Genomic DNA, 27,680 nt, shown 5'->3' with positions numbered 1-27,680 from the left:
TTACCTCCTGTGAAGTTGCTGCAAGTTTAAAACTGGGTTGATAGGAGTAGAAAGAAACTAACTAGCTTCGGGGAGGATGATATCCACGCTATTTCATGGTAGTTTAAATCGCATGCCAACGCAAGCGAGTCAATAACTCCCAGGTAATCCTGAAGCTGGGGGTCGGAATGACCTCATGCAACTTGTTGCATTCATGCATCACTCGTGCGAGCGCACAGCTGCTGTCGTTTGGTGCCTGCGTGTATTAAAGTGGGCTACTGGCCTTGCGGCCGAATCTTGTTGCACCCATGCGTCGCGCGCGAGGGATGCCCCTGCTGCAGCTTGTGGAGTTGTGGCGCCCGTGCCTTGTGCAGTGCTAGGGCACGTGCCGGAGGGCACACGCTGGCGCAGCACGGGGGCCGGTGCACAGGGCGCGCGGGCCACGCCGCGCAGCAGCTGCTGACCGTCCCCCGGCTTTGCGGGCGGATGCGCAGGGGCAAGAATCTAGGATCCGCTCGCCGATGTAAACATTCCACAAAAGGGCTCCCCAGCGAGGGGGCGGAGCTTCTTAGGAGGCGGGGGGCGGAGCCTGAGATGGGGGGGGAGTCTCGCGTTGACTGACGGGCGCGTAATCCAGTTGTTGACCGGTTCCTGTAGGCGGCATTCAATGAGAAGGGAATGGAGGAGGGATTGGGCGGAGTTTGTTTCCTATACGGACATTTTTCCTCGGTTCCCCCCCCCTTCACATCCCCTTCCTGGGGGTTGTGTCCAATAGGGGCGGGGGATGGGGGCGGGCACTGTACCGTGATTGGGAGAGGCGGCGAGTGGCAAGCGACGTACCCAATGGAAGTGCGGCGGTCTCCCCCCGGGCCGGAGAGGGGCGGGATTTCCCGGGGAACAGAGAAGCGGGCAGCGCTCGGCGGCCGCCGCCGAGACGGTTACTCCATTTTACCCCCCCCCCTCACCGGGGCCGAGCGACCCCCGGAGCCGCCCAGGCCCAGCCGCCCCTCGCCAGTTCCGCTGCCGGAGCCAAGCAGCCGCCGCCCCAGCCGGCGGGGGGAGGAGGAGGGGCCCGGGGACCCCCCCCCCACCCCGCCCGGAGCAGCCGCCGGGCCCGGGGCGCCCTCCCACAGCCCAAGCCCGCCAGGGACCGTCCCTCCCGAGCAGCCGCCGGAGCAGCTGCCGCCGACCCCGCCAGAGGCGGGAGAAGGGACCCGCGGGCCGCCCCCGCCTGAGGAGAAGGGGCCCGGCCAGCTCCCGGCGGGGCGACATCCCCCGGCGCCAGGGCGGCTTCGAGGTGAGCGCCGAGGGGTCGGGCGGCGTGACAGTCCCGCCGGGCGCCGCGGGGGGCGGGTCGCTCCTTTGCCTTCTCGCGCTCCGTACGGGGCGGGGACTCGCGCCGGTGGCCCGCGCGCATCGGGCGCCCCCGCGGGAAGGGGAGCGGGAGTCCCGGGGGCTCCCTGCGCCGGCGAGCGTGGCGCACAGGGCCCGCCCCCTCCTCCGGCCCGGGTTGCGGCTGAGCGGGGACGAGCCTCCCGGGCCCTTTGGTTGGCTTCGGCCCGCCCGCATCGCCCATGCAGCCGCCCCCTTTCCCGGGCTGGATGCAGCGGGTGTGGGTCCGCCTCCCTCCCCTGCCGGGGCCGAGTGCAGGGCGCCCCCACCGCCACTCCCCCCTCCCCCGGTACCGAGTGCCTTCCACGCGGGCCCCGCCCCCGGCCTTGGGACGCCCCCTCCCCCCGCCACTGGACGCGGTCCACGCAGGCTCCACCTCCCGGGCCGCCGCCGCCTCCTCTCTCCGCTCAGCCGGGGGCTCCGCCCCGCGCCCGTCCGTCAGGGGGGCCGTGCACACAGGCTCCGCCTTCCCGGGGACACACGGCGCGCTGCGAGCTCCGCCCCATTCGGGCTGGCCCGGCTGGAGCGCGCCCAGCCGCTCCCGCACTTACTCCTCCCGCGGGTCTGTTGCACGCAGCCCCCGGGGGCCGGGCCGCCTCGCCTCGCCTAGAAGCGCGGAGCTAGACTCACGCGGCGGTGGCGCTCGTCCGGCGGGTCCCCCCACCCCCCGTTGTAGCCCAGCCGCACAGGGGATGCCGGCTGGAGTTGAGCCCTTGCAGGGAGGCGGCGGTGTTCGGCGTTGTCCTTCTGTGCCGCCGAGCTGGGCTGGGGGCTGGCCGGCTCAGCCAAGGCCAGGGGCTAGCCCGCTTCCCACGTGCCCCAGGTGTGTGTCGGGAGGTGTCCGGAGCGCATCCGCGTCTCCACCTCGGTCCCAGCTGCGCTGGCCAGTGGGGCTTCTGCAGGGGCAGTCGGGTTATTTAAGGGGCTGGGCAGAGGAGCGTCCCTGTTTATGGGGGGCAGAGAGAGGAACTGGTTCCTCATACTGTAGTGTACCCGATCATGTGGGAGGGGCAGCCAGTCACTTCCATAGTATAGTATGGCTGTAGCTTCTGCATTAATCATCAGCCTCTTGTGCCTGTCCTCAGATGCTCCATGCATGTGCAGAGCCAGCTAGGAGATAGGCAGGCAGAGCCAGCGTGCGGAACTGCAGGAAGATGGGTATAGTTACTACAGCATGTTTTTGTTGTAAGATTACCTGTTGTGTAATACTTTGGTGTGAGGAACTTAAATATCTTGTTAATGATGTGCAGTCATGGTAATCAGCAACCTCAGTTTTTTTACCAATTTAAAAAAAAAAGGCTGATTTTCAGTTAGTAGGTTACTCTCACTTGATTCCTCACTGCACACTGCTATCATTGTTTACAAATACTACCGATCTGGGAGCTAGATAAAACACGTCTGTGGTGTGACAATTGAACTGACTTGCCGGTGTGGATGAGCAGCTGAAAATGATGACTTCAATGGGGATTGCGTGTAACTTAAACTAAAATCTTTAGATGTTTTCTTTCAGCCTATGGCATTTATTCCCATATTCAGTTATGTTTTGTCAAGGTCCAAATTTCTTGGTCAAAGAACAGACTCCAAAGAAAGTTAAAAAAGAGATTTTGGGGTCTGTTCAAGAGTGCCTGGTGGTCCGGAATATTCGACTTATTTCCTGTAGAAAGTGTTCTAAAAGCAATATTTTACTTTTGCAGCACTTCCAGTAATAACTATAAACATGGTTAGGTGCCTGTGTGTATAATTCTGCTGCTCCTTTTTGGTTCTGGATGCAGCATCACTTAAGAGTAAGTGGCCTAGTTTGCTTTTTTTTTCCTTTACACCTGATCTGAAGGGATGCATAGATTGAGTTCCTAGGTTGCTTGTGAAAGAACTGCCATCAAATGACTGTTGAGGTTTCGAGATAGAATTACTGCAAAGCTATGCTTAAGAATTATGTTCAGAATAACATAAGCATGTAGGAGTCTGATAATCACTCTGATAGTATTCTGCCATATTTACATATTGTAATCAAGAAATGGCATCCTTCTGTACAAGCATGTGCTTCACTGTCTTTAAACTTATCGGTGACCTGCAGTGATCAGTGACTTAAAGATCTTTCATATTTTTACCCCTTTGCTTATTGTACAATAATAAAAACTGCATTAGGGTTTTACTTAGGATTGTAGGTAATTGAGAATGGTGTTCTTGTAAGCCATAGAAGCATTAACATAGTTTGTATTTGTCTTGTGAAATGCTTTGCCTTTCTTGAATCTGGGCCAATGAATCACAGAATACAGTACAAGCACTAGTATAAACTGGTATCTGATTAAGATATAGGTCTGCTGTCTCAGAGCAAGATGTACATATTTGGACTATTGACACTGTGTGAAACCGACAAATACTTGCTGTTTAAATTGAAAATGTTAAAGTGACCAACACCATCATGAGGGACGTGTGAAGTTTTTGATTACCAGCTTTTTCTGAAAAATTGCAGTCCAGTTTATCTGTGGAACTAGTTAGTCTAACCACATTAGATGAATGGTGTTTGTTTTTATAGAATTGTGTTTTACCACTGGAAAGGATCAAAGAAATTATTTAATATGAATAGAGACCTACTTAAATTTGTCACCTGTGGCTAGTTTAGTGTCTGCTATCACTAAGTACCTCTTAAGCAAACAAACTTATTTAAAGAATAGTATGTACAGTGAGGTACCTTTCAAATAGCTAATTAAAGAATAGATGTCTGAGGTTGCCATGTGGTCGGCATTGTGGGCCCATGTTTGCTTTGAGGATTTTTCTTCTCTTTGTCAATAGTTAGCTGTTCTGTAGCCCAGTGCACTTCTGTGTAGAAGCGGGCATGTACCCTGGTATTCAGGGTACCTGCTCTGGTTAATTAAGGGGTGGCTTTGATGGACACTAGATACCTGTCAGTCTTCTTAGAAATTCACTGACAGTTAAACCTTCATTATCTTTACGGTTTCCTTGTGGATTCTTGTGCCCTTCCAGAATGTTGAGTTTAGCTGAACTCTAACTTCTGAAAACTAGGAAAGGAAGGGATAAGGTTGCATTGGTATGTATCCCGCCTCTGCTCCCCTGGATTGTAAGGTGTAGCTTTATTGAACTGTGCAGGGATTAGTGAGAACAGTCGTGCAGGGCTGTGATTGTGATATAAAGCAGTTTGAAGTGGCATCACGACCAGTGTTCCCTGTAAGCCGTGTGCTTTTGTGGCTACTCAGGAAAGATTCAAAGTGTTCTCCGGCTGTTTAGCAGAGTGCCCACAGCTAGACTGTTTGTAATGGTCATGCTCATTTGCACATGCCTCAGTGTGCACAGAATTTTGTTCTGTGCATGGATGGAAAAGATTAGAGGGAACACAAGTCATGCCCTATGGAAGGAGGTGTGAACCCTTCTCCTTATATATGATCAAAAGAGTTGTGTGTGTACCTGGAGAGATCCTGCATGTTGCGGGGCCTGTCATTAGCAGGGCACTGGAGTCTTCCTGCTATGGGGGCCGTGGAGATTGTCAGCTGTTAAGTGGGAAGCAAGTGTGGTCTGTGAATTTAATGAGAGGTAGTTGAAACTGCAGTGTATAATGACATTGCCTGCATAAAGATAAAGGTGCTGAAGTTTGAAATTTTAACATGTGATCTTTTTTTCTGGGGAGGAGCAAAGTCTGAGTATAGAGCCTGTATGTAGGTGGCTCCTGTTCGGTACAGTGAAAAGGCGAAGTGTAGACGTAGGGAAAGTGGCCATGCTGCCAGGGCTGTCCCATCCATAGGATGGTTTGAATAGGCTGCCCCAAGACCCAGGCCTTGGGGGTCCCCACAACAGCATCAGCATGTGAGTCGGTGAGAATGCATCAAGCATACCGCTCAGGTCCTCACGCCAGTCTTGCAGTGTGTTGTGGGTTTATACCACAAGCCTGCCCAGATGCCCCCCGATCCTAGCAGACACGGGGAATGTGGGGCTGACAGGTTCACCACTCACCTCCATGTCGTGTCTCCCATACCACCCCTCTCCATTTATTTACCTCCTCATTATCCATTAATTCTCCTCTTAGCAAGCACTTTCATTTCTTTTTGAAAATAGTCGAGCACCTTCTGAAATTTGATATACCCAGATTATAATTCCCCCCCCAAGAAACCCCCTTCTTTGACAGAGGCAAATTGGTACTAATAGACTGACATTTCACTTTCAGCTTTCTGCTAGGGGCTGGGTGTTGCTCAGGTTTAATGGCCCAATACTTAGCCCTTTCCGCAACTCATATCTTGTGTCAGTGGCTGGCCAGCGTTGTCCTTGTGTGGTTAATTTGCACATGCACAATGTAATAAATTTGACTCATGAGCGTTAGGCAGGTACCTATCTGGAGACTCAAACTCAGTTTGAATACTGTTTCTAATTCTGCCCCAGCCGTTAGTGAGCGCTACGCACTAGCTGGGATAAGTATTCTGTGATTGAGGCCATTTTGGGCACCATCAGAGCCACAGTTTGGTTCCCTAGGTCTTCTCCGAAAAGTTATCTGTCAACTGTAAAGTTGCTTCTCCCCTTCACACCCCCAGGGTTCTATATTTTGAGAACTTCTTGTTTGAAAGACCCCAAATCTGGATCGCCAACCCTACACTGCCTCCCCTTGAGGCATGTTAACTTTCAAAACAATGAGTAAGCCTGTGGCTTTTAGAGTATTTGAAATCAGCAGAAACAAGTTCCCAGCCATAATCATAGCAGGGCTGATGTTCTGCGGTGGGGGCTGAATTATGGAAGGGAGAAAGGTGTGTGGTGAAAAATGATTGATTGTATCCTCAAGAGCAGGGGTGAGCAAACTTTTTTACATTGGGCCCCACTCTTCGTTTCCATCCCTGCAATTAGCAGCTACCTCCCCACCCTCATCCCAGGTCTAATGTAATCCAAACTGATGGAAATTTTGGTTATGATCATATAAAAGGAGAGCCCTTTCGGCACATGTGAGACGATAAGTCTGCAGAATGTAAAAACTTGATTAATCAGTATATAAATGTGAAAACAAATATGTAAAATCAATAATATAGTTCAACTTTTTTAAAGAGCTGGATGAGCCTAAGACCCAGCAGCTGACTGTCCTGTGCCTCTCTCCTTAAGAAACTTTATGCCCTGCACTTTGTGCACCCCTGCTTGGGATTCAGTAGCCTCTGGCAAGGGTTTAAAGAAACTTTCACTATACAAAAAAGTAAGTTGGAAAAGAAAACTGACTCAGTAAAACAGAAACCCTATTAAATAATCATCCGTTAATGAAAATGAATGAGTGCTACATTAAATGAGCATCTATTTCATCGTTGTCCAATAGGAACACTTGTGGTTATCCTTTCGTATTCACCACAGGCTCCCCTCCTGCCCGCTCTAAATCAATGCTCTCCTCCTCCCTCAGCACCAGGTTCCCCCAGCTTCCCTGTTCGACTTTAATACCAGCCACTCACTAGAGCCGCTGCTGGTGGGGTGCGCTCGCGGAGCTAGCGGACAGCACTCCCTGCGTGCAGCTCTTAGGAAGAGCTGCATTTAAAGGCCCCAAGAGCCGTAAGAGGTTCCAGAGCCTATCTTAGCTTTTACAGAGTGAACTGTAAAGTGGTTGTGGCACTGGTAAGGGTGGGTTGGTTGGTTTTTTCTTCCAGCATGGGTGACTTTATTTGGCCCTGTTCTGGGTAGCATTGGTCTTGTTAAGGCGCCAGTTCAATCCCTGATTTGCCACAGGCCTCCTGTGTGAGTCACTTAGTCTTTCTGTGTCAATTTCCAATATAAAATGGGGATAAATATTCTCCTACTTAATGTTGTTGTGCAGATGAATACAGGTTGAACCTCTGGTCCAGTATTTTCTCATATGGCAACATCAGTAATCTGACATGTTTAGTTAGCAGGTCCACGACTTTTCATGGGTGTAGCCAAGTTTCCCACAGTCCTGTAAAGTTTGTTTCCAGCCACCAGTCCTGGCTCTGTGTTCTGTGCTGCTGTTTAGCTGTAATTTACCCCCTAAATATCTTCTAGGAGCCCAGTAAGAAGTGGAAGTGTTGATAATGTGCTAGACAACATTGACCTCCCCTGATTAGCAAATTCTCTCATTTGGCACCAGTCAGGTCCCGAAAGTGCCGAACTAGAGAGGTTCAACCTGTGTATCGATGGTCGTCATGCACTCCATGACGGAAGTGACTTTACACCCATAGATTAAATCTAAATTAACTAATGTTGAGGCAGGTTTAATTTTTACTGGTTGGAAAGACTGTCTTCACTGTTTGTAATCTCATACTGCTTGGAACAGAGGTAGAGGTCTAACTTCTCAGAGGCTATGTCTACATTTGCTCCCAACTTTGAAGGGGCATGGTAATCGGGGTGATGGGAGATCACTAGTGAAGTGCCACGATGAATATTCAGCACTTCATTAGGCAAATTCTTCCCCACGGAAACTTCGACGTTCCGGCATACCATGTAGCCACAGACACTTGGAAGTTTCTACGGGGGAGAATTTGCCTAATGAAGTGCTGCATATTGGTCATAGCACTTCATTAGCAATCTCTCATCACCCTGATTACCATGCTCCCTTTGAAGTTGGGGGCAAATATAGACCTAGCCAAAGAGTATTGGGCTTAGTAAGATAATGGCTTTCAGTGGAACAGTGTGGACGCTGTAGTTTGCTGCTATCACTGGAGACCAGAGTTAAAGAAATTAAAGTAATATTAAGGAAACTGAAATTGTTAGATGGTGATAGGTATATTTTTGTCAATGTCTGCCTTGAACAGTGTACGGACACAATGCCGTTCCGTGAAAATATAACAGACGCAAAACGATGGAAAACAAAAATTAAGAAATACTAGACTGACTGGAGTTTTTGAAGGCTTGTAAAGAGGTGAGAAATACAGGATATCTTTTCCATACTGGATTACAATTGCAGTGAATAGATCTCAGATTTCCTTTGCCTGCTCTTGTGCGATGTGTGTCATATTCACAGGCAGGACAATCAGAGAGCACTCACTGTAGGTCTTTTGGAACATGAGTCTTGGAATAAGAACTGTCGTGTCAAAATTGGAACACAACTCAGTTTATTTTCCAGGACTTATCGATCGTTTTTTGTCAAGATTGCAGTTCTGCTTTTCTCTAGCATGGGAAAGCTTTTGTGGTTGTTAAAGCCAGAAAAGAACATATAGGCCTGTAACATGTGTTCCTTTCTCTTGTCTTGGTTCCGCATATCTATCTTTTTCCTCCCTGTTGTTGCATTTGCCAACATTACACAGCTTTTAGTGACAAGGCTGTGTCGACACAGCCCTGTCCCTAAAAGTCAGTGTGTATGAATGCTGTTTGTTGGCACTTTGGTTGACAAAATACTTTTGCCGCCCAAGGAGCAGCTTATGTTCTCTTGCCTATGAACAGCAAAAGTCTTGTCGATCATGTGCAATGTTAGACCTGGCCTAAGTTACTCTGAGCACTGATGATAGAAGAAATGATCTTGTAGAAATTGAACACCATGGTGGAAGGGAAAACTTTACATATGTAGAATGAAAACAAAAAAGCAGTAAAGTAGCACTTTGAAGACTAAGACATTTGAATATAAAAGAGAGTTCAGCAGCCTCTTTTTCCAAAGTAGTGTGAAAATTCCTCTTCAGTGAGATGCAAACACTTAAGTCATTAACAGAATGGCCCACTCCGTTAAAATGTCAGCTGACCGGTTTGTGGATCAGGAGTGTTTTTGTCTGTTTTGTGCCCATTAACTCTTTGTCTAAGAGAGTTTGAAGTCTGTCCAATATACAAAGCATCTGGGCATTGTTGGCGCATGATGGCATATATGATGTTAGTTGAGGAACATGAGAATGTGCCCATGATTCTGTGACTAACCTGGTTAGGTCCAGTGATGGTATCTCCAGAATAGATATGGCAGTGGGCTTTGTTGCAAGGAAAAGTCCCAGGACGGGTGTTCCTGCAGTATAGACTGTGGCTGTTGAGGAGAATCCTCATAAGGTTGGGAGGTGGTCTGTCGGAGAGAACAGGCCTGTCATCTTTTGTTTACTGTAAAGAATTTTGATCAAGTGGCTCTTCAGTTTCTTAGAGAATGTGTTGCACAGATGCTCGCCGTAGTCGGTGTAGTACATTGATTGTAATGGGTTTTTCACTGTCAGTCCCTTGGGTACAATGTCCATTTTCTTGCATTTGGAGAGAAAGATGATGTCTGTCTGGATCTGGGCGAGTTGTTTCATGTAGTTGATGGATCTCCATTCCAAACGGCTAAATGTAGTGCCTTGCATGTTGATTAGTCTTTAAAGTGCTACTTTACTGCTTTTTTATTTACATATGTAGTTTTGGTTGACCTTATTTCTTCTGAAATTATTACCATGGAATTTTCAGAGTTGACACCGTCAGCTGCTGCTGCAACAATGTATAAATTAAGGCCCCCTTACCATTATTCCTATTCTTCCTTTTCATGTGTGAGTTGAGGTGAGCGGAGCTTAATGTTGTCCTAGCAGCACCCTAGTCTAAGCCTGTGGTAAAAATCCGTATCTGTATCAATGGGCTGCTGTTATTTTTCTGTCAATTGTGAGTGTTTCAGGGAGTTCATTTAATGCAATGGTGGGCAATAAGCAGGTGGCAGTTGCTTTATTTACCAACATGTCTGTAGCTATGGCTGATCCCAGCTAATGGGAGCTGTGGGAAGCAGTGTGCTGGTTCGTGCTGCATCCTGCCACTCCCGTTGGCTGGGAGCGATGATGCGTGGCCAATGGGAGCTTCAGGAGGCTGTATCAACGGACACACAGGTGAATAAAGCGACAGCAACCCACCAAGGGTTAACCCTGGCCAGCTGTGTCTGTGGCCAGTGGGGTGCTTATTGTCTACCCCTTACTATAATACCTCTTCCATATTTATATGAGGTGCTATAAGATTTACCTGGCATTGTACAGGTCCTTAACTCCTTTAATTTTGGTGGGGTTTTTTGGAAAATAAAATGAATATGTGCATGCTTCATTTTGAATTGTTTTTCTGGGATGTGGCTGGGGGGGTGAGGGGTTCAGTATGCAGGCTGCCTTGGGGAGAGAGGATTAATCCATCCCTCTCTCACTGCAGTAGCTTGGAGCTGGGTGAGAAGTGCCTCTCCATGGCCGCTGTAGCTTCAGTGGGCACAGCTGCGGGGGAGGGGTACATGTCCCACCTTCTGGGCCAGGCCCCATATGCTCCCCAGACAGAGTGTGAGGGGTGCAGCAAACTGCTCTTTACCCTCACTCCCTGATGAAGGGGAACAGCCAGCAGGGGGTCAAACAAAGGTACATTCACTTCATAAAAATAATAGTTTTTGAAAAATACCACCATTTACATAAAGCATGTGCATGTTACTTTTAATTTAAAAAAAAAAAAAACCACACGCCTTAATTGAGATTACGTACCTGAGCAACACCAGCTAAATTTCCTAGTAAGTAAATAAAAAGATCCATTCAAAAGTATATGGCTATCTGGTCCACCTACAGACTACACCCAGGGCTATTCCTGGGGGCACAGGACAGACTCCCTCTAATTGATCCCCCAGGTTGCCCTGCGTCCCATCCTTAGGATGGTTGAGGTGGCTGCTGTGGGGCCCGGGGCAGCTGCCTCAAATCATTCTATGGACAGGATGGCTTTGACTTCTATTCTAACATTTAAAAGTCAAAGTATTAACAGAACTTCAGTGTTGCCCACATTACATTGTAGTGCATACGAACCTTCAGGAATGCATGTTAAAGTTTCAGACAGTTTGTGAAAAGTTGTCTGTTGCATGTACTTTGAATCGGGATGTTAAGGGTATCGGGTCAGTCGCTGTCTATTAAACTGTCCCTTGTTAAGCTTTTCCTAAGAAATTTTGGAGTTTGAAGATGTATCAAACTCTCCCATTTGTAAAGCAGAAAATAGACTAGGGATACATGTTCAGCATGTTGAGCACGTGACTACATTGGTTGTACATCCTTTCTCAGAAACCCCTTACATCTTTGGGGATTGAAATCTTCTTTCTGTGTGATGGCTGTTACACAATTAGTTCTTGAAAAGTGATGCCCCTCTTCGAAGAGATCCCTACTCCTGACAGGCGTGGAAAATTGACTGCCTTTTAAAAGTACCTTATTCTTACTGCTGTATTGCTGTTTTTCCATTTTGTGTTTAATAGCCTGGCATCTGGAGAGCTGGGAACCAGTGCTTAGGTCATCTGAGAGCTTGGAATGGTCAGTGTTAGTTCCAAGCTCTGCAGGGTTTTGAGATCTCAGCTGATAAATTGTTGTCTTTGAGGTCTTTAGAGGCAAGTGAAGAAGCAGGATGGTGATTGGGCTTTTTTTTTCTTCTCTTTCCATTCCCATGCTGTCCTGCTTTCCTTAGCCGGACCCCTGATTTTCAGTGGCTGCTGAGACCCCCGTTCTGCAAGCTCATTTCCAATCCCGCTGATTTATTCACTCTTTTTCTGTGTCAGTGTTTCCACGCTTGTCCATAATCAGGCCCAGTCTTAGGGCAAGGCAGCTGTCTGCCTTGAACCCGGCACCTTCCGGGCCGTGCACTCTAAACTATAGCATCCACCACCCGCTGGCGTGGCCTTGCTATCAGCGAGCTATCTGGGGCACGAGCCGAGCCCTTCTAGGCTGGCTCCTCCCATAATGTTCCTTCAGGAGACACTGTTGGTACCTAAATGGAACTAATGTGCTTCTGGTCATTTTGATTTTGCTGGTCCTGTTGAACTGTGTGAAGACGAATGGTTGGAAACGTGACGGCTGTAGCAGAGTGCTGCTAAAGGCAAGGACTGACACTTTTGTTGTTCGTACCCATACGTCAGCAGCAGATGCGGCCTTTGTGCATGCTGTTCCTCCTCTGTACATCCCTCCCATCGGTGGCAGGCATGCCTCTCTTCTCTCGTCTTCAAACACATGGGGAATTTTACAAAAGTTTGGGGAAGAGAGGATGATTTCGTGCGATCTTGAAGGCAGAACCTAAATATAGCAAGATAGACTGGAGCATACTCAAATTCAGGACATTACCATGCTGGTCTCTTGGGGTTTTGAGTTGGGGAAAGAGTGTTTGATCAGTGGTTGCCAGGAGGAGGACTGGATTAAGTGACCTTCAAAGACCATTAAGTTACCTAATTGTCCTAACGGCTGTAACTTTTTGTTTTTTTATGAACTAACAAGAGTTCCTACCACCATTTGGCTCACTCCCAGCGTCCTACCGAGGACTCAACAAATTTAAAATTAGAGTTACAGGATTGTTGTGCAGCTGACTCACCATGAGGATTTGGAATTTCCAAAATTTACCTGTAAGCAGGTGCTTGAGTAAATGTTATGTTCTGAATGTAGAATCCAGACGCAGTCTGTCCTTCTAGTCCATTGTAAATGCTTTTAGTGTTAAGTGTTCAAAAAAAGGCTTTTACCTGAAATAAAAGTAATATAGTATTCACATTTTAGCATCCTGAATCAGTGCACAGTCCTTGATTATCTAGATGCTGATTTTTGTTGGCACCTGAGGTAGGAGCTCAGCCTCACCTCGCTCATGTAGCCAGGAGCTTGCTCAAAGCCGTGCTGCCCTGTGGATGAGCAAAAGACCAGCTAATGCTACCAACCATCACCCAAACAGTAAAGCTCTGCATCTTCGTTTATTAATGAAGCTGTTGTAAGTAGCGCTGTTAGTGACTTTAAAAAGTATCACCGGCACGTGGGCCGTACATAGAGGTCAAAAGGTCACATTTTGGCACTCCGCCTCAGAAAGGTTGCCGACCACGATTTAGATACTTAGATGGGCCATATCGTTTTGAGGAAACCTGCATAATAACATGCATGCTATCCCCATTCATGAGAACATGAAGAAGAGATAGATACATAATGTTTTATAGGTTGTCTGAACAATGGCACAAGTACTGGGATTATTGCTCCAGTATTAAGTCTGTAGTCAGGTCTTCAGCTAGGCAGCATGCTTAACTTGAGGAGCCATCACTGCCTTTGGAGGACTGGTGCGACTGAAATTTGGAAATTTATAGATTCTTCATTGAGACCTCCCTCATTGTGGTCACACACTCTTCTTTCTTCCCCCACCCATCACATTATGGGTGGGAGAGCTTTCTAGCGATGCTCTTGGAAGGAGCAAATTGCAAGAAAGGAGGAGCTCATTGCATCTCCCTTTTAATGAGGCAAGTTCTTTGGAAAGTCCTAGTTAAGCCCTCGGAATCTGATGAAAATAATGGAGCTCCAGAGCCTGGGAGACAACGCTTTGTCTTTTTAAACTGAGACTGGTTGGCGTTATGAAGCTCTCTGCCTAGGCCCTATATTCTAGTGATTGCAGGTGGCCAGATCACCTTGCACCTGTCCCTCTCCCGCTGGAGAAGAAGCCTGCAGGACAGGGGATCACAGACTGCTGCATGTTATTCTGGACTTTTGCACCATTCTGCAATGGTACAGGTTTTCCCCTGGCATCGGCTCAGTCTCCACAGAGTGCAGCGGGTGGTGGAGTCGCAGAGGAAACTTATTTTTCCATATCTGGCTGAATGGCTGGAAAGGTCTCCATTCTGGTAGGAACAAGGGAAGCTGTCCAGGAATTAGTCTCTCTTGATGTGGGTGGGATTTATGGTCAGATACAGAAAGGCAAAACTTGATTCCATCTCAGCAGCTGGGTTATTATGGTGGCAGGGACAGGTCTCCCATTGCGTGAGAGAGTACAAACGGCAAGACAGTTTAGAAGCAGAGCAGGTCAGAGCACGATAGAATACTGGAACTGGAAGGGACCTCAAGAGGTCATCAAGTCCAGTCTCCTGCACTCGCTGCAGGACTAAGCACCAGCTAGATCATCCGTGGTAATTGTCTGTCTAACCTGCTCTTCAAAATCTACAATGATGGAGATTCCACATCCTTTCCAGGCAACTGATGCCAGTAATTAACCACCCTGACAGTTGGGAAGCTTTTTCTGATACCCAATCTAAACCTCCTTTGCTATAATTTTAAGCCCATTGCTTCTTGTCCTATCAATAGAGGCTAAGAAGAACAATTTTTCCTTCCACCTCCTTCTCACACCCTTTTAGGTACTTGAAACCTCCTGTCATTGCCCATCTCAGTTTTCTCTTTTCCAGACTAAATAAACCCAGTTCTTTTAGTCTTCTGATGTACGTCACGTATTCTAGATCTTTAACCATTCTTGTTGTTGTTTTCTGGACCTTCTCCGGTTTCTCCACGACTTTCCTGAAATGTGGTATCCTCGGCTAGGATACTGTGTCTCGTTCTGGCCTGATTAGCGTGGAGCAGAGCAGAAGAATTACTTCGGCATCTGAGCCAGAGAAGATGTCTTCCTTTAATTGATCTCGCCCAGTTGGTTGGGAAGCATTTTGGTGTATCATCTGCTTTCACGGTGTTGGCCGAAGGAATGGGGACTTGCAGGTGAGGATCCAGCATTTCCTAGAGCTTAAGCGAGTGCTGCAGTTGTCGAAGGTGGAGGTCGCTCCAGGACCTCAATATCTGAGGTTAAGACTGATGCCAGTCTCTATGGTTGTGGACCTACCCTGCAGTCCCATCCATCACACACAGGAGAGTTCTCTGCCTGTGATCTGGCTGGAACATTAGCCTTTAGAGTAGTGTGTGCTGGTCTCGAAGGACCCAGTACAGAGGCAAGTGATGTTACCTGGGATGCCAGCAAGCAGGGTGCTATGAGGAACGGAAAGGTGCCTCAAGCTATAGTTATTCTTACATATTGAATCATAGGGTTGGAGGAGACTTCAGGGAGTCAAATCTAGCCCCCTGCCCAAAGTAGGACCAGTCCCAACTAAATCATCCCAGCCTGGGCTTTGTCAAGCTGGGACTTAAAATCCTCTAGGGATGGAGAGTCTACCGCCTCTCCAGGTAACGCATTCCAGTGCTTCACCGCCCTCCTGGTGAAACACTTTTTCTTGATATCCAACCTAGACCTTCCCCACTGCAGCTTGAGACCATTGCTCCGTGATCTGTCATTTGCCACTGTTGAAAACAGCCTCTCTCCATCCTCTTTGTAGCCCCCCTTCTAGCTTTCAGGTAGTTTAAGGCTGCTATCATATTGCTCCTCAATCCTCTGTAGACTAAATAAGCCCAAATGCCCCTTCTCATAAGTCATCTGCTCCAGCCCCTAAGTCATTTTGTTGCCTTCTGCTGGGATCTATCCAGTGTATCCACATCATTTCTGTAATGGGGGCCCCAGAACTGGATGCACTACTCCAGGTGTGGCCTCACCAGTGCCGAATATTGGGCAGAATAAAATTGAAATGATACATGGGCATGGGCCCTTCTCATTTGGGCTGAGGTGCTAGTGTGTCCGTTTCCGGGATTGGTTGCGTAGGACAGAGGTGTTCCCGCTGGTCTGCACTTTCTTGGTGGGTTGCCCAGTCAGTGTCCTGATTTGCCTTCGCTCACTGTTGCAGTTTCCGAAATTCTGCCTTGTAGGCCAAAGAATCATTTCTGTATGAATGGATCGGGCATTCTGCTGTCTCTCTCCTTTCCTCTGTCCTCTCATGCAAGTGGTCCTTAGTAAAGAGGTGGACACTTAATTTTGTCCTCAGCTAATTGTTTTGGTCCTCACCTAAAGACCCAAAAGACGAGGACTACATCAAGAATAGCTATGCTGGTGGTTAGCACCTTTTCCAGAAAGGGTCTCCCCTTTGCCATAGATACCACACTCTGCCTTTCCATAAGAATTGGGGTGGCACTTAGATCAGAAGCCCTTTCTTTTGGTTCCCCAAAGTCAGTACAACTTTAAGTGGGTAGTTGTTTAAATCCTGCATTTTTGCTTTGACTCTACCTTTTTGAAAGAGATTTTGCATCCCACACAGCAGTCCATTTTATTGGCAGAGCTCCTATTTGAAATGATTATTGTAATGCAGGTGGGATTTTATTGTAATATGATGCTTAGCGCCTCAGATTATTTCGGAATTTGAAACTAAATAAGTGATAGTTGCTCTTGAACCTGGTGAGAGCGCTGTAGTTCTGTTTGTGTAAGTTTAAAGATGTGTGCAAAGGTAAATTCTTTTTGTGGGCTCCAAATGGACTAGAAAAGATGACAAAGTAGCTTCTAATTACATGCACACGAATAATCCTTTTTTCTATTAAGGGAACATTAATTAGAAGGTGGGTTCCCTTGCCTCCCCGCCCTCTGAGTTAAGGCTTATTTCATGGAGCATGATCAAACAAGCTGAGTTATGCTGAAGTAAAATAGGGAATAGACTGATGGCATCGCCATTAGGGGTTGTGGCCATGATGTTCCAAAATCAGGTACATGTATTAAGTAATATAAAATAAGAAAATGCCGTTCAGTGGCAGATGGCAATTGTAGATTCCTTGTACTGCAGCTTTCTGTATTGAATACTTGAGTGATAGACTCTAAGCGAGTCATAAGGATTAGCTAAAGCTAAATTCTTTTTTTTTCTAGCATCTTGTACTAAAAGGCACTGAGAGGGTCTGGAGGAAGGATTCATTGCAAAGTGAATTATTTCAGTTACTAACCACTCGATCCACTCAGCTGTGTTGGCATCTTCATCCATATCAGTTTTTCTTATGAAGTTTCATTCTTCCAGCTAGGCCCTTCATCTCCTTCTCGCACTGCTTACACTAGATATGTTTTCCTTTTTGACCCAGGGAGCAAATTTCTGCAAAATATTCCCAGAAAGTGTCTGTCTTACTCCCAGAAGTCAGGACAGTTTCCTCTTCCTCCCAGTGTGGTGAAACTGTGAGGGACTGGAAGCTGTGTGTTTGCTGAGTAACTTCCATCTTCCATTTTTCTGTCCAGTCCACTCAACTTTCTTCCTGTGCCATCCCCATCCTTTCCTATATCTCACTGTCTTTAAGACAATGACTTAACTAACTCCTCTGCTGGGTTTGGCCAAGGTCATCCATCATGTAAGCACAAACAAAACCAATCCTATCCAGTTTTGTGTCTGTCTTTGCACATGTTACTTTTTAAGCTGCTGAGAAACAGAAATTGAAAGCCCAGAATATTCAAGAAGCGAGAGCTGGTAGTTAAGCCAGACAGATTAGAGCCGTTAACTCATTTTATGAGCTTTAATTGTAAATTTATCATTAAATGAGATATTTAATGCTGATTTTAAAAAGTAAATCCGTTCTTTAATAATTGATTTTTATCCGTCCTGGATTTCCGACATGAAGTATCCTAGCCTCTCCCAGATACTGAGCTTGCATGGTCTATCCCAGTCCAAAATACTGGGCTTCCTATCATAGAACTGAGGCTTTTGATATTCTCTTGCAAACTTACTTTCTGCACAGGAGTACTACCGGTCTGGAAGCCCAGCCTGGTTTGAGTTTAATCTTCAGTTACTCCTTGGAAGAAAATGCTGCTCCTGTAGTCCCAGGTGGAATTGTGATCCTCATAACTGGTAAGGGTTCCAAACTCTCCTGGTAAATTGTTTGGCTATATGGGCCTTATGCAGCCTTTTGTGCTGCTCAGCCTCTGCTTTACACCTTGACTAGCCTAGCAAAAGTGGCATGTGAGGTGTGCTTCTTTGGGCAAAGCCACATAGCTGAGCTTTGTTAGGCCACGCACGCTATTTCAGACCGTCTGTGCAAGTGGATCCTTCGCTCCAGCGTGCCTGTCTTCAGGAACTGTCAGGTTGCATGAGGTAGTATGTCAGGCCTGTTATAGCTGGCTCACCTCTCACTTGGTGGCGAGCTGTGTGAATGTGACTGGAAAAGTTTCATGCCTGATTTGTTGGGGAGAAGTGGAAGGCAAGAACATTAATTTTGTAGTGCCTGGAAGTGCTTTGTGATGGTTTTTACTGATAGTTCATTCCCTACCCATTTACCAGAACATACTAAGCCTAGAGAGACTGAGAGTATGTCTACACCAGTGCTTTTTTTTTCGTGTGTGTGTCACTACTTACCAGTACTGAGTACTGGCACCTTGGCCACTCCAGCTGCAGGATTGTCAAGGGGAAGTGGGAGCTGGCTGATTACTATCTTAAAAAAAGAAAAAATATGCAGGTGGGGGAAATAAAGCACTGGTGTACACTATGAGGAAGATTGAGCCAGTCAGAGAGTTGGAGTTTGATTTCGCGTGCCTGGTAGAGATGTGTGAAATTGAATTATCGGGGTTCAGCAGTTGATCCCCTGTACTGCTCAATATTGCAAGGAGTAAGGGAGGTTGATGGGAGAGTTTCTCCTGCCGACTTCCCTCTGAAGACGGCCAGGTAAGTCGATTGCAAATAGAATTGACTTACCTATGTAATTGCCGTAGCTAGACTTGCATATCTTCAGTAGATTTACCTGCCTAGTGTAGACCAAGCCAAGTTCCTGGTCCTGGCTGGGATGACTTAAATGGGGTTGGTCTGGCTTGAAGCAGGGGGCTGGACTAGATGACCTCCTGAGGTCCCTTCCAGCCCTAGGATTCTAAGCCTAGCAGTGTAAGAACGGGGGAGGATAGAACAGAAATTAAGTAGCTGCATTAGTAGCATCAGCTGCTTTATATTCCTTAGTGCACATTGTACATGTGCTCTGTCATGGCTTTGTTTTGACTTGACTTAGGCCTGCCTACGCTGAAGTGTTAGGTCAATGTTGGACAACTTACGTGGACCTCACTCTATAGGGGTCTACACTAAAATGTGGCTCTTGCAGATACAAGTTGCCTTCTGTGTCACATTAAGAACTTCAACTCGACAAGAGGCTTGGGAGTGTAGTTAGAGCAAAGACAGCGTAGACACCATCACTTACGCTGTCTGTTGACTGTCAGCCCCGCCTGGGGCTTACAGCTACAGGCCTCCCCTTACCCACTAGTACTGTCAGCTCTGGTACAGGAGGAGGAGTGGGATTCTACTAGTTCATGCCCTATACTTCTCCACAGGGTTAAGTTGGTGGAAGCTGCTAGTTAGGGCACCCACCCCAGGCAAGTGGAACATAGAGCGGATGTGAACAGTTGCTTTAATTACCATGGTGGCTGTATGTTGGCTTTTTTGCAATGTAGACATGCCCTTATTTTCACCATCTTAATGTGTCAAAGGTGCATAGTCAAATTCTGCTGTTTAACTTGTCTAGAGTCCACCTGTGTTAACTGTTAAATAGTTTCTTTAAAAAACAGAGCTAAAAAGTTTCCTGAAGCTAGGAAGGTAACAATAAATGACATCATGGGACATATGTTGGAGTCGTTTGCAGAGATCAGTCCAAAACAACAGCTAAAAGTAGGGAAATCAACTCAGTTTCTTCTGGATTTTTGTCTCTGTCCTTCAGGTGTCACTGTGGTGTGTTTGGCTTAGTACCCTGTGAATTAGATTTTAGTACTCTCTTCCTCTTTGTTCCAGAGCTTAGTGATCATGATCAAAAGACCTCTGACATAGGTATGGTAAGTTTATGATGGGGGATTCTCCTGTGTAAGAGGGGGGGAAGCTTCATAGTACAACTTCAACAAAGATGTGAGATGTTGCAAGTGGGGGAAAAGAAATACTTGGTGAAGGAGAAAAGAGGCTTCAGGAAAAGCAGTAAGAAGTTACACAGTTAGTTTGCACCTTTGAAGTCTAAGAACTAAGAACCTACACATGGACTGTGACAGTAATTTGTGTATATACTTGTTCTACATACACGCAGTGGTGATCGTTGCTGGTCAGTTGAAGAGTTGGTATAACTTCACAACTTAGAATTTGTTTGGAAGTTGATATTTGAAGAGAAGTGTGAAAGTTGTGGGTTAGCAGGTGCTTTTTGGGGAGGCAGGTAGGGGAGCGGTGAGCCCAGGTACATATATTGGGGTTCTCTGTGCTTTCTTGCTATCAGTGCTTTCTTGCTAGGGAGAACATTAATTATACTGAAGACGGTAAGGCTGTATGTTTGCTTTGGATAAGCCAGGTGTGTGTGTGTGTGTTCCGGACAATAGAGACAAGAGAATTTCCCTTTTTAGGATGTGGTGCTGGATTAAAGAGAAACTGAACGTGCTTGAGTGCTCTCAGTGGCTGTATAAAGAGTAAATTACTTCTCGGGAGTGGTGATAACTATCACCACCTAGGAGGCAGCAGTTGAATGTCCTGGCTGGAGAGGAGAGATCATGCAACTATTGTGAAGAATTTGAAGGGTAGGAAGGCAAGAGTGCCAAAGATTTAGAGTGAATTAGGAAAACACTGTATTTGGGTTAGAGCAGGTTGTGCATTGCCAGAGGATCTTGAGGGAGCTGCAGGTCTCATCACAGTCTTCTGATGTCCTGAGGAAACACTGAGGCCAAATTTTGATGCTGGTGATCTGCAGGCTCCCTGTGGGCTGGGTAAAAATTATTAGAGGGGGATGTGGAATCAAAACTAAATTAACGAGCAAGTCTGCAGTGTAGTTCTTGTCACACATTTATTACTAACTTAATTTTAGTGTGTAAAATTGGAGAGAACCAGATTTTGACTCGCACATTATTAGAATTCCCTACCATCCCCAAGGTTCCTTGAAACCCCTTCCAACAGGGCTGACCAGCATCCTACCTGGGCTCTTGCCACTGTTGGTTCACAGCTGCAGAGATTCAGCTTTCAGTGTAAGCACTTAAAAATAGAGCCCTGCAAATCCGCAGGGGTCTGCTTTCTATCTGCAGGTACCTGTGGCTCACCTGTAGATACGTACCCAAGTGGTTGCCAAGTTAGCCTGTATCTTCAATACCAGCAAGCAGTCCTGTGACGCCGTATAGACTAACAGAGATTTTGGAGCATAAGCTTTCATGGGCCAAGAACCGCTTCAGCAGATGCATCTGACGAAGCGGGTCTTTGCCCGGGAAAGCTTATGCTCCAAAATCTCTGTTAGTCTATAAGGTGTCACAGACTTCTTGTTTTTGTAGATACGGATGCAGGTACAAACTGTGTGTCCACGAAGGGCTCTACTTAGAAGTCCTTCACCTGTCTGCTGAGCATTCATCACCACAGTGAAAGAGCTACTTGAACTTCCTCGACAATCACCAGTCTGTGGTGTTTGCAAAAAGTGGCTTGATCAGAGCCTGCATGTGTTAATCATTAAATTAGAAATGTGCTTCAGTTTAATTTAGTTGAAGAAATTATTAACTTCTACTTTTAACCTGAATATTTAAGTTCTAAAAGGCCTAGTATTTCAAAAATGCAGTTTTAGTATTTCCCCTAAAAAAATTGTTAGGGGTTTGGAATAGGTGCCATATGAAGAAAGATTAAAAAGACTGGGGCTTTTCAACTTAGGACAAAAAAGGAGACTAAGGAGGGATATGGTAGAGGTCTATCAAATAACTGGTATGGAAAAAGTCAATAAGGAAAAGTTATATATAGGAGCTAGGAGTCACCAAATGAAATTAATAAATAGCAGGTTTTTAAAACTAACAAACAAAAGTTTATTGTCATGCAATGCATGGTAGGCCCAGGGAACTCCTTGTCAGAGGAGGTTGTGAAGGCCAAGACTTCACAGGGTTCAGAAAAGAGCTAGATACATTCATGGAGGTTAGGTCCATCAGTGGCTATTAACCAGAATGGGTAGGAGTTAGGGGTCAGGAAGGACCCCGTAGTCTGTGTCCCTGGCCTCGGTTTGTCAGAGGCTGGAAATGGATGTCAGGAGAGGGATCACTTTGATTACCTGCTCTGTTCACTCCCTCTGGGGCATCTGGCGTTGGCCTCTATCAGAAGACAGGATGCTGGGCTAGATGGAGCTTTGGTTTGACCCAGTGTGGCTGTTCTTGTGTTCTTAAATAAATTCTGATTCCAAACCCGCATCCCACCTCAAATAAATAATTCTTGGATTTTTTTTTTTCAATTCATGTAAGTTAAGTGATGCCCAGAAACCTGCCTGCCTTGTGCTCTGCCTCCCGTTGACGAGTTCAACATCATATTCGCTGAGGGAGAATTAGTCACTTATTTATTAATTGGCCTGTTTCAGCAGGTTTTGTAGTGCTTCCCCGAGTATGAGTTCAGAATGAAGCGGCGTTTGGATGAGCAGGAGTCACCGGTGTATGCGTCACAGCAGAGACGTATCACCAGCAGCACAGAAGCTTTCCCGCACCGGGTCCTTGCTCCAGCACCTCCTGTATATGAGGCAGTTTCAGAGACCATGCAGTCTGCCACAGGAATTCAGTACTCTGTTACTCCCAGCTACCAGGTAAGCTTGCTCGTTACTTGGCGTGAACCAGAGGAATAATCCAGTCTCACTGGGTGAACAGCATTGACCATGTAATGCAAGACACTTGTTTATTAATCTGTGATAGAGGTTCTACATGGACAGCAATTACTTGGCTAGAAATTACTAAGGCCCCAGTTTAAGCCTGGGCCTGATTTTAAGCACTTTTAAGTCCCACCATTTTAGTGATAACTGATCGCAAGTGTAAAATTAGGTCTGTGCTTAAGTACTTTGAGTCAAAGCCTAAATCGGAGAGACTTATGTACCCTGGTGCAGAGAGTGTGAGGTGTTTTGCCTTTTAAGTAGGATAGTTTTATAGTCACTAAACCTTTGCTGCGCTCTTTTCAGCTTATAAATTCAGCAAGGCTGGACTGGATCAATACTTGGATAGGAGATTTCCAGGGAAAATCCAGGTGCAGTAGAAAGTGATGTGGGAGAGTGACTAGGTGGCATTTTTCCCTTTGAATCCCTGACTGTGCTCATAAAATGAATTTGAAAACCATGGCTTCTGAAAAGTTTATATGTATCATAGAATCCCAGGGCTGGAAGGGACCTCAGGAGGTCATCTAGTCCAGCCCCCTGCTTCAAGCAGGATCAACCCCCACTAAGTCATCCCAGCCAGGACCTTGTCAAGCCAGGACTTAAACACCTCAAGGGATGGAGAATCCACCGTCTCTCTGGGTAACGCATTCCAATGCTTCACCATCCTCCCGGTGAAGTAGTTTTTTGTAATATCTAACCTACACCTCCCCCTCTGTAACTTCAGGCCATTGCCCTCTGTCATCACTGAGAACAGTTTCTCACCCTCCTCTCTAGAGCTCCCCTTCAGGAAGTTGAAGGCTGCTATTAAATCACCCCTCAGTCTTCTCTTCTGTAAACTAACCAAGCCCGAATCCCTCAGCCTCTCCTCATAGGTCTTGTGCTCCAGCCCCTTGATCGTTTTTGTTGCCCTTCACTGAACCTGCTCCAGCAAATCCACATCCTTTTTATACTGGGGGCCCCAAAACTGGACACGCTATTCCAGATGTGGCCTCACCAGTGCTGAATAGAGGGGAACAACCACTTCTCTAGATCTGCTTGAAATGCTCCTCCTAATGCACCCTAGTATGCTGTTAGCCTTCTTGGCTACAAGGGCACACTCTTGACTCATATCCAGCCTTTCATCCACCATAACCCCTAGGTCTCTTTCCGTTGTGCTGCTGCTGCGCCACACCATCCTAACCTCCGCATGGAGAGAAATATTTACCCTCCGTTTTTGGGGTGTTTGCTTCATTTTTGCCAGCACACTCTCAATCATCCGTGCCTTGGCTTTGTTGCTGATCGCGTGCACCTCCTGTCTCATGCAGTGGTCTGGGGAGCAACTCACATGGACATGCTACCCTAGGCTGTACAAAAGGATGTTCACTTTTAATAGCAGCCGTGGGTGGATAGCAGATAGGCATGTGCTTGGAGGTGGGGATAGAGGGACTGAGAGAGGCAGCCTAGGTACATTTGATGTTGCTCTCAGGCCTTCTGAAGAGTTGTAAATATGAGAGGGTAAGCGAAATACTTCGGTAGTTTTGTTTTAAAGTAGGTGTGCTCTTAAAAAGATGGATTCTTTTAAATCAGTATTTTAAAAAAATCATAATTATTCATTAAAGATGTTTTAATTGAACTCTCTTTGCTTGCTTATGAGGTATAAAGGAGGCTTTGAAAAGAGCGTGTTTAAAGAGTACGTCCTGCTTGTCTTTTCTGATTTTTCTAAAGATAAGCATCACGTTTGGGTCTTCCCAAGTTTTTGCTGGAGGATCTCTGGGAGGTCCAGAGGCTATTAATTGAAAGTTCCCAACATCTACATAGAAGAGCTATGGTGATAAATCTTTACAAAAGGTTTTCTTCCAAAATGTTAGGCATGGTGCCCTCCAGTACGTGGTAAAAGACTCAAACCCTGGCTTTGTTTCTGTCTCAGAATCACAGTTTAAAGCTACAAGGAACCACCAAGCCATCTAATCTGACCTCCTGTATCTCTCTGACCACCAACCCAACCCAGCCCCGAGATCCCCAGCATGGCAGGGAAGTGATTAAGTCACATGCTGTAGCGGACAATTGAAACACCCCCCCCCCCCCCCCGCCCACAGTCAATATTCCTTCCTGACCCCATGTTTAGTGATGGGTTGGACCCTGAGCCTGTGCTCAAGAACCAGCCAGCCATGTACCAGAGACAGTGCTTGGTGCTACTTTGAGCCCTGGCTCAGCCCCCGAAAGTCTCCTGGCTCCATCCCTGATGTGTCAGAGGCAGTGGCTGGCTGGAACCCTGACGCATGACCTTTTTAGCAATGTAAGACTTAAAGCAGAAGTGAGCCCTAGGGCTGTTGAACCTTGTCCCCTAAGCAACTCCCATTATACAATCGCGCTGATAAATTTGTCCAAATCTGTCTAAAAATCCATTCCTCTTCTCTGCTTTTGCCCCGGCTCTTGTGGTGGTGCCACTTCACTAGTTTTCCAGTCACCCGCGTGTCTTCCAGGCTGCACTCGACCTGAATTTCTGTCATGAGTACAGAGGGGGTTCCCTCCTTTGTACTTTTTCAGAAAAATCATCAACGCCTTTGTAAATCAGAAAAAAAAAAAGTCACCTGGTGAAGTTCATGCAGCAGCTGTTAGTTGAGGGGGCGGAGAGAACTCAAGGCCGCTTTTAAACTGTTTGCACGATAAGCAGCTGTTTTGTGGCGGAAAGGTTTGCGTTTCAGTACTGAGAGCTTGTGCCTTGATGAAAGGTGCTCAGTCCGTCCCTGGGTTCAGCGAAGCACGAACTGTCACCGTGCAGTTTTTCCAATAGGGAAATTGCAAGAGCAGCTAACGCCCTAACCCCCAGCTGCTTTCTTACATTTCTCCCCAGGTTTCAGCTGTGCCACAGAGCTCAGGCAGCCACGGGCCTGCGATAGCCACTGTCCATGGGGGCCATCACCACACTACGCCAGTGCAGCCTCACGGGAGCCAAGTGGTGCCGAGTCACGCTCACCCGACCCCTCCAGCAGCGCCAGTGCAGGGGCAGCAGCAGTTTCAGAGGCTTAAGGTAACACCAGGCTGCAGTTTATCGTTCTGTAAAATGGGCTTGTTGAACGGCAGCCTCTGCTCGGTTGCTGGTGGTTTTGTCTGCACATGTGCCTGACCTAACTGGAGGGGAGAGCGCAGGAATCTCCTTAATCTGGGTGTTTGTGGTTGGGGAACATCTGTGGGTCGTACCCTGTTGCGGGGCGGCGGGGAGCAGCTCTGTGGGCTGTCTCTCCTCCCCCCGCCCCCGCCACTGGGGAAACAGCAGCTCAGGGAAGCACTGCTCCGGAGGCTTTTCCCCCGCCATGCCCATAATGGCGGGATTGGATCCTCGTATGCCGCCAGGAGCTAGGTGCCAAGTACACATTACAAGCCCGGGCCCCATCCCTCCAGCACCCAGTCTCCGTAGGTATTGCTGTCTGCTACACGTGGAAACAACAGTTCAGCACTTTGCAAAATGTTTTTATTTTCATCTTCATAACAAAAAGTTATCCATGAGCAGCCCTGGTCTGGAAAATGCCATAATCCGGCATAGCCTGTTTCCCAAGAGGTTCGTGTGTAACAGCTGCTGGGTTCTGTAACGTTGTTTTTTGTTTTTTAATGAAGGGTGGCTATGCTAGATTTATGGAGGACTTGATGGGAGAAGGGACTTGGCCTTTTGGCCCAGTGTTCAGAAAAAACCCAAGGAGTCTGAAGTTAATTTTGTGTAGCAAATACAGAGTCCCGTGTAGTCTGGGCTGTCACAGTGTTCATCAGCAACACCCCTGATTTCTGGGACCTGGTAAACTCTGTGGTGAGCTTCCGTTTGCATAGCAGCCTAAATGAATGGGGGAAAAGAATCCCATTTTATCAAGTATCAAAAGTATTGCAGTACCCTATATCCCTTCAATAAAACCTTCAAAACTGTTGATTTCTGTTTGGGTTTTGCTGCTGCAGAGCTGGCAGCTGTTTGAGGCCTGTGCCAGAGATTTGGGGGTAACCTGCAGCCCTTGGCTATTGCGTATGTAATGCCAGCCTCCCAGAAGGGGCACTTGAACAGCCTGTGTGATGCTTTCCTGGTGATCCACAGAAACCAGTGTTTAATCTTACAGAATTCCCGACCTGGAGGCTGTCTCTGTGCACTGTTAATGTTTCAGTACAAAGGAATGGATTTAGGCTGTGTAAACCAAACACTCCCTCTCTCGCGCCTGTTAATATGTTTTCCTTTTCAAATACCGTAATGAAATACGGAATCTGGAGTTGCAGTCGGCAGGTTTGGGGAGAAAAGGAGCGGGACAAGGAGCAGTGATTCAGAACAGTGAAACGGTTAAACTACCACTTTCTCCGGTGGCTTTTCTGAACATGTTGCTTTGTGTGGGTGGATATGGAGGAAATGCTTGAGAGTGAGCAAGGCTGTTTGCAGTAAATTCCCTTCCCCCGGCATCCCCTTCCCCCCCAGAATAACACGTTGAAGTGGTTAAATGCAGATCAGCTGTAGTAGGAACACATGTATGAGATTCTATTCTTACTCCTCTCTTTTGGAAAACATAACGACTGCTCCCACACTAAAACCAGAAACAGAGCAGCCGAATACTTACTTTCCAGGGGACCTTGTTCCCCAAGTTTTGGGATCAGATTCTGCCTGGTTTGAAATCAATGGCAAACCTCTGATGGTTCAAGATCAGGGTATTTTAGTTAACTTCAGTTTTTCTCATGTAATAGAACAAGAGCAGCTCCAGTGACAGTCCTCAGTATTACTCCAGAAGGCTTCTATTGCATGTAGGAGCTTTCATACCTCCAGACAGTCTGGTAATGAACAAAGTGGGGTGGGCAGGGGGGAAGCGGTGGATGGCTCTTGCAGTGGATTCATTTGCAGCCTGACCTTTTGGACATCAGAAGCACCCAGAATTCTCACTGAGCACTATGGGTGCTAAAACAGCACCTCCTAAAAGACAGATACTCGTACTTGGACCACGTGTAAATAGAAACTGTGTGTCCACGTGGCCTTCTTACTGCTTGCAGTGCCTCAGCGTGAACAGTCCCATTTAGCTTTTTCCTTTAAGTCAAGAGCCAGGCGTTTCAATTTGGCTCGTAAGGATCTGGAAAATACAGTTGTGTACCTGGCAGCCTCAATACATGGAATTTCCTCCCAGTTTCTCTAGGCCGTGTATATTCTTAGATTTCAATGCAGATTTCCACAAACAAGTGTAGGACAAACAGTGCAAGTCCCACTCTGAGTTTTCACTACCAACCGCCCTGGCCAGCGAT

At 47.0% G+C, this 27,680-nt stretch overlaps 1 protein-coding gene across 4 annotated transcripts in view; it reads left to right on the top strand.

The window, feature by feature from the left end:
- The first annotated feature begins 901 nt into the window (after positions 1-901).
- SIN3A (SIN3 transcription regulator family member A) overlaps positions 902-27,680 on the top strand; it is a 63,215-nt gene continuing 36,436 nt past the window's right edge. For 3 of the 4 annotated variants that reach the window (XM_075006743.1, XM_075006741.1, XM_075006744.1), the window contains exons 1-3: positions 902-1,276; positions 22,167-22,385; positions 25,279-25,455. In XM_075006743.1, the coding sequence (XP_074862844.1) occupies positions 22,203-22,385; positions 25,279-25,455 (360 nt within the window). In that variant the 5' untranslated portion in view covers positions 902-1,276; positions 22,167-22,202. The remainder of the gene's footprint in view (positions 1,277-22,166; positions 22,386-25,278; positions 25,456-27,680) is intronic. The other variant, XM_075006742.1, reaches the window with a different exon arrangement.

This window comes from Carettochelys insculpta, chromosome 12 (assembly GCF_033958435.1).
Source record: "Carettochelys insculpta isolate YL-2023 chromosome 12, ASM3395843v1, whole genome shotgun sequence".
Classification (NCBI taxonomy): Eukaryota; Metazoa; Chordata; order Testudines; family Carettochelyidae; genus Carettochelys; species Carettochelys insculpta.
Note: the sequence above shows the minus strand (reverse complement) of the source record. Positions and strands in the feature narration are given on the sequence as shown.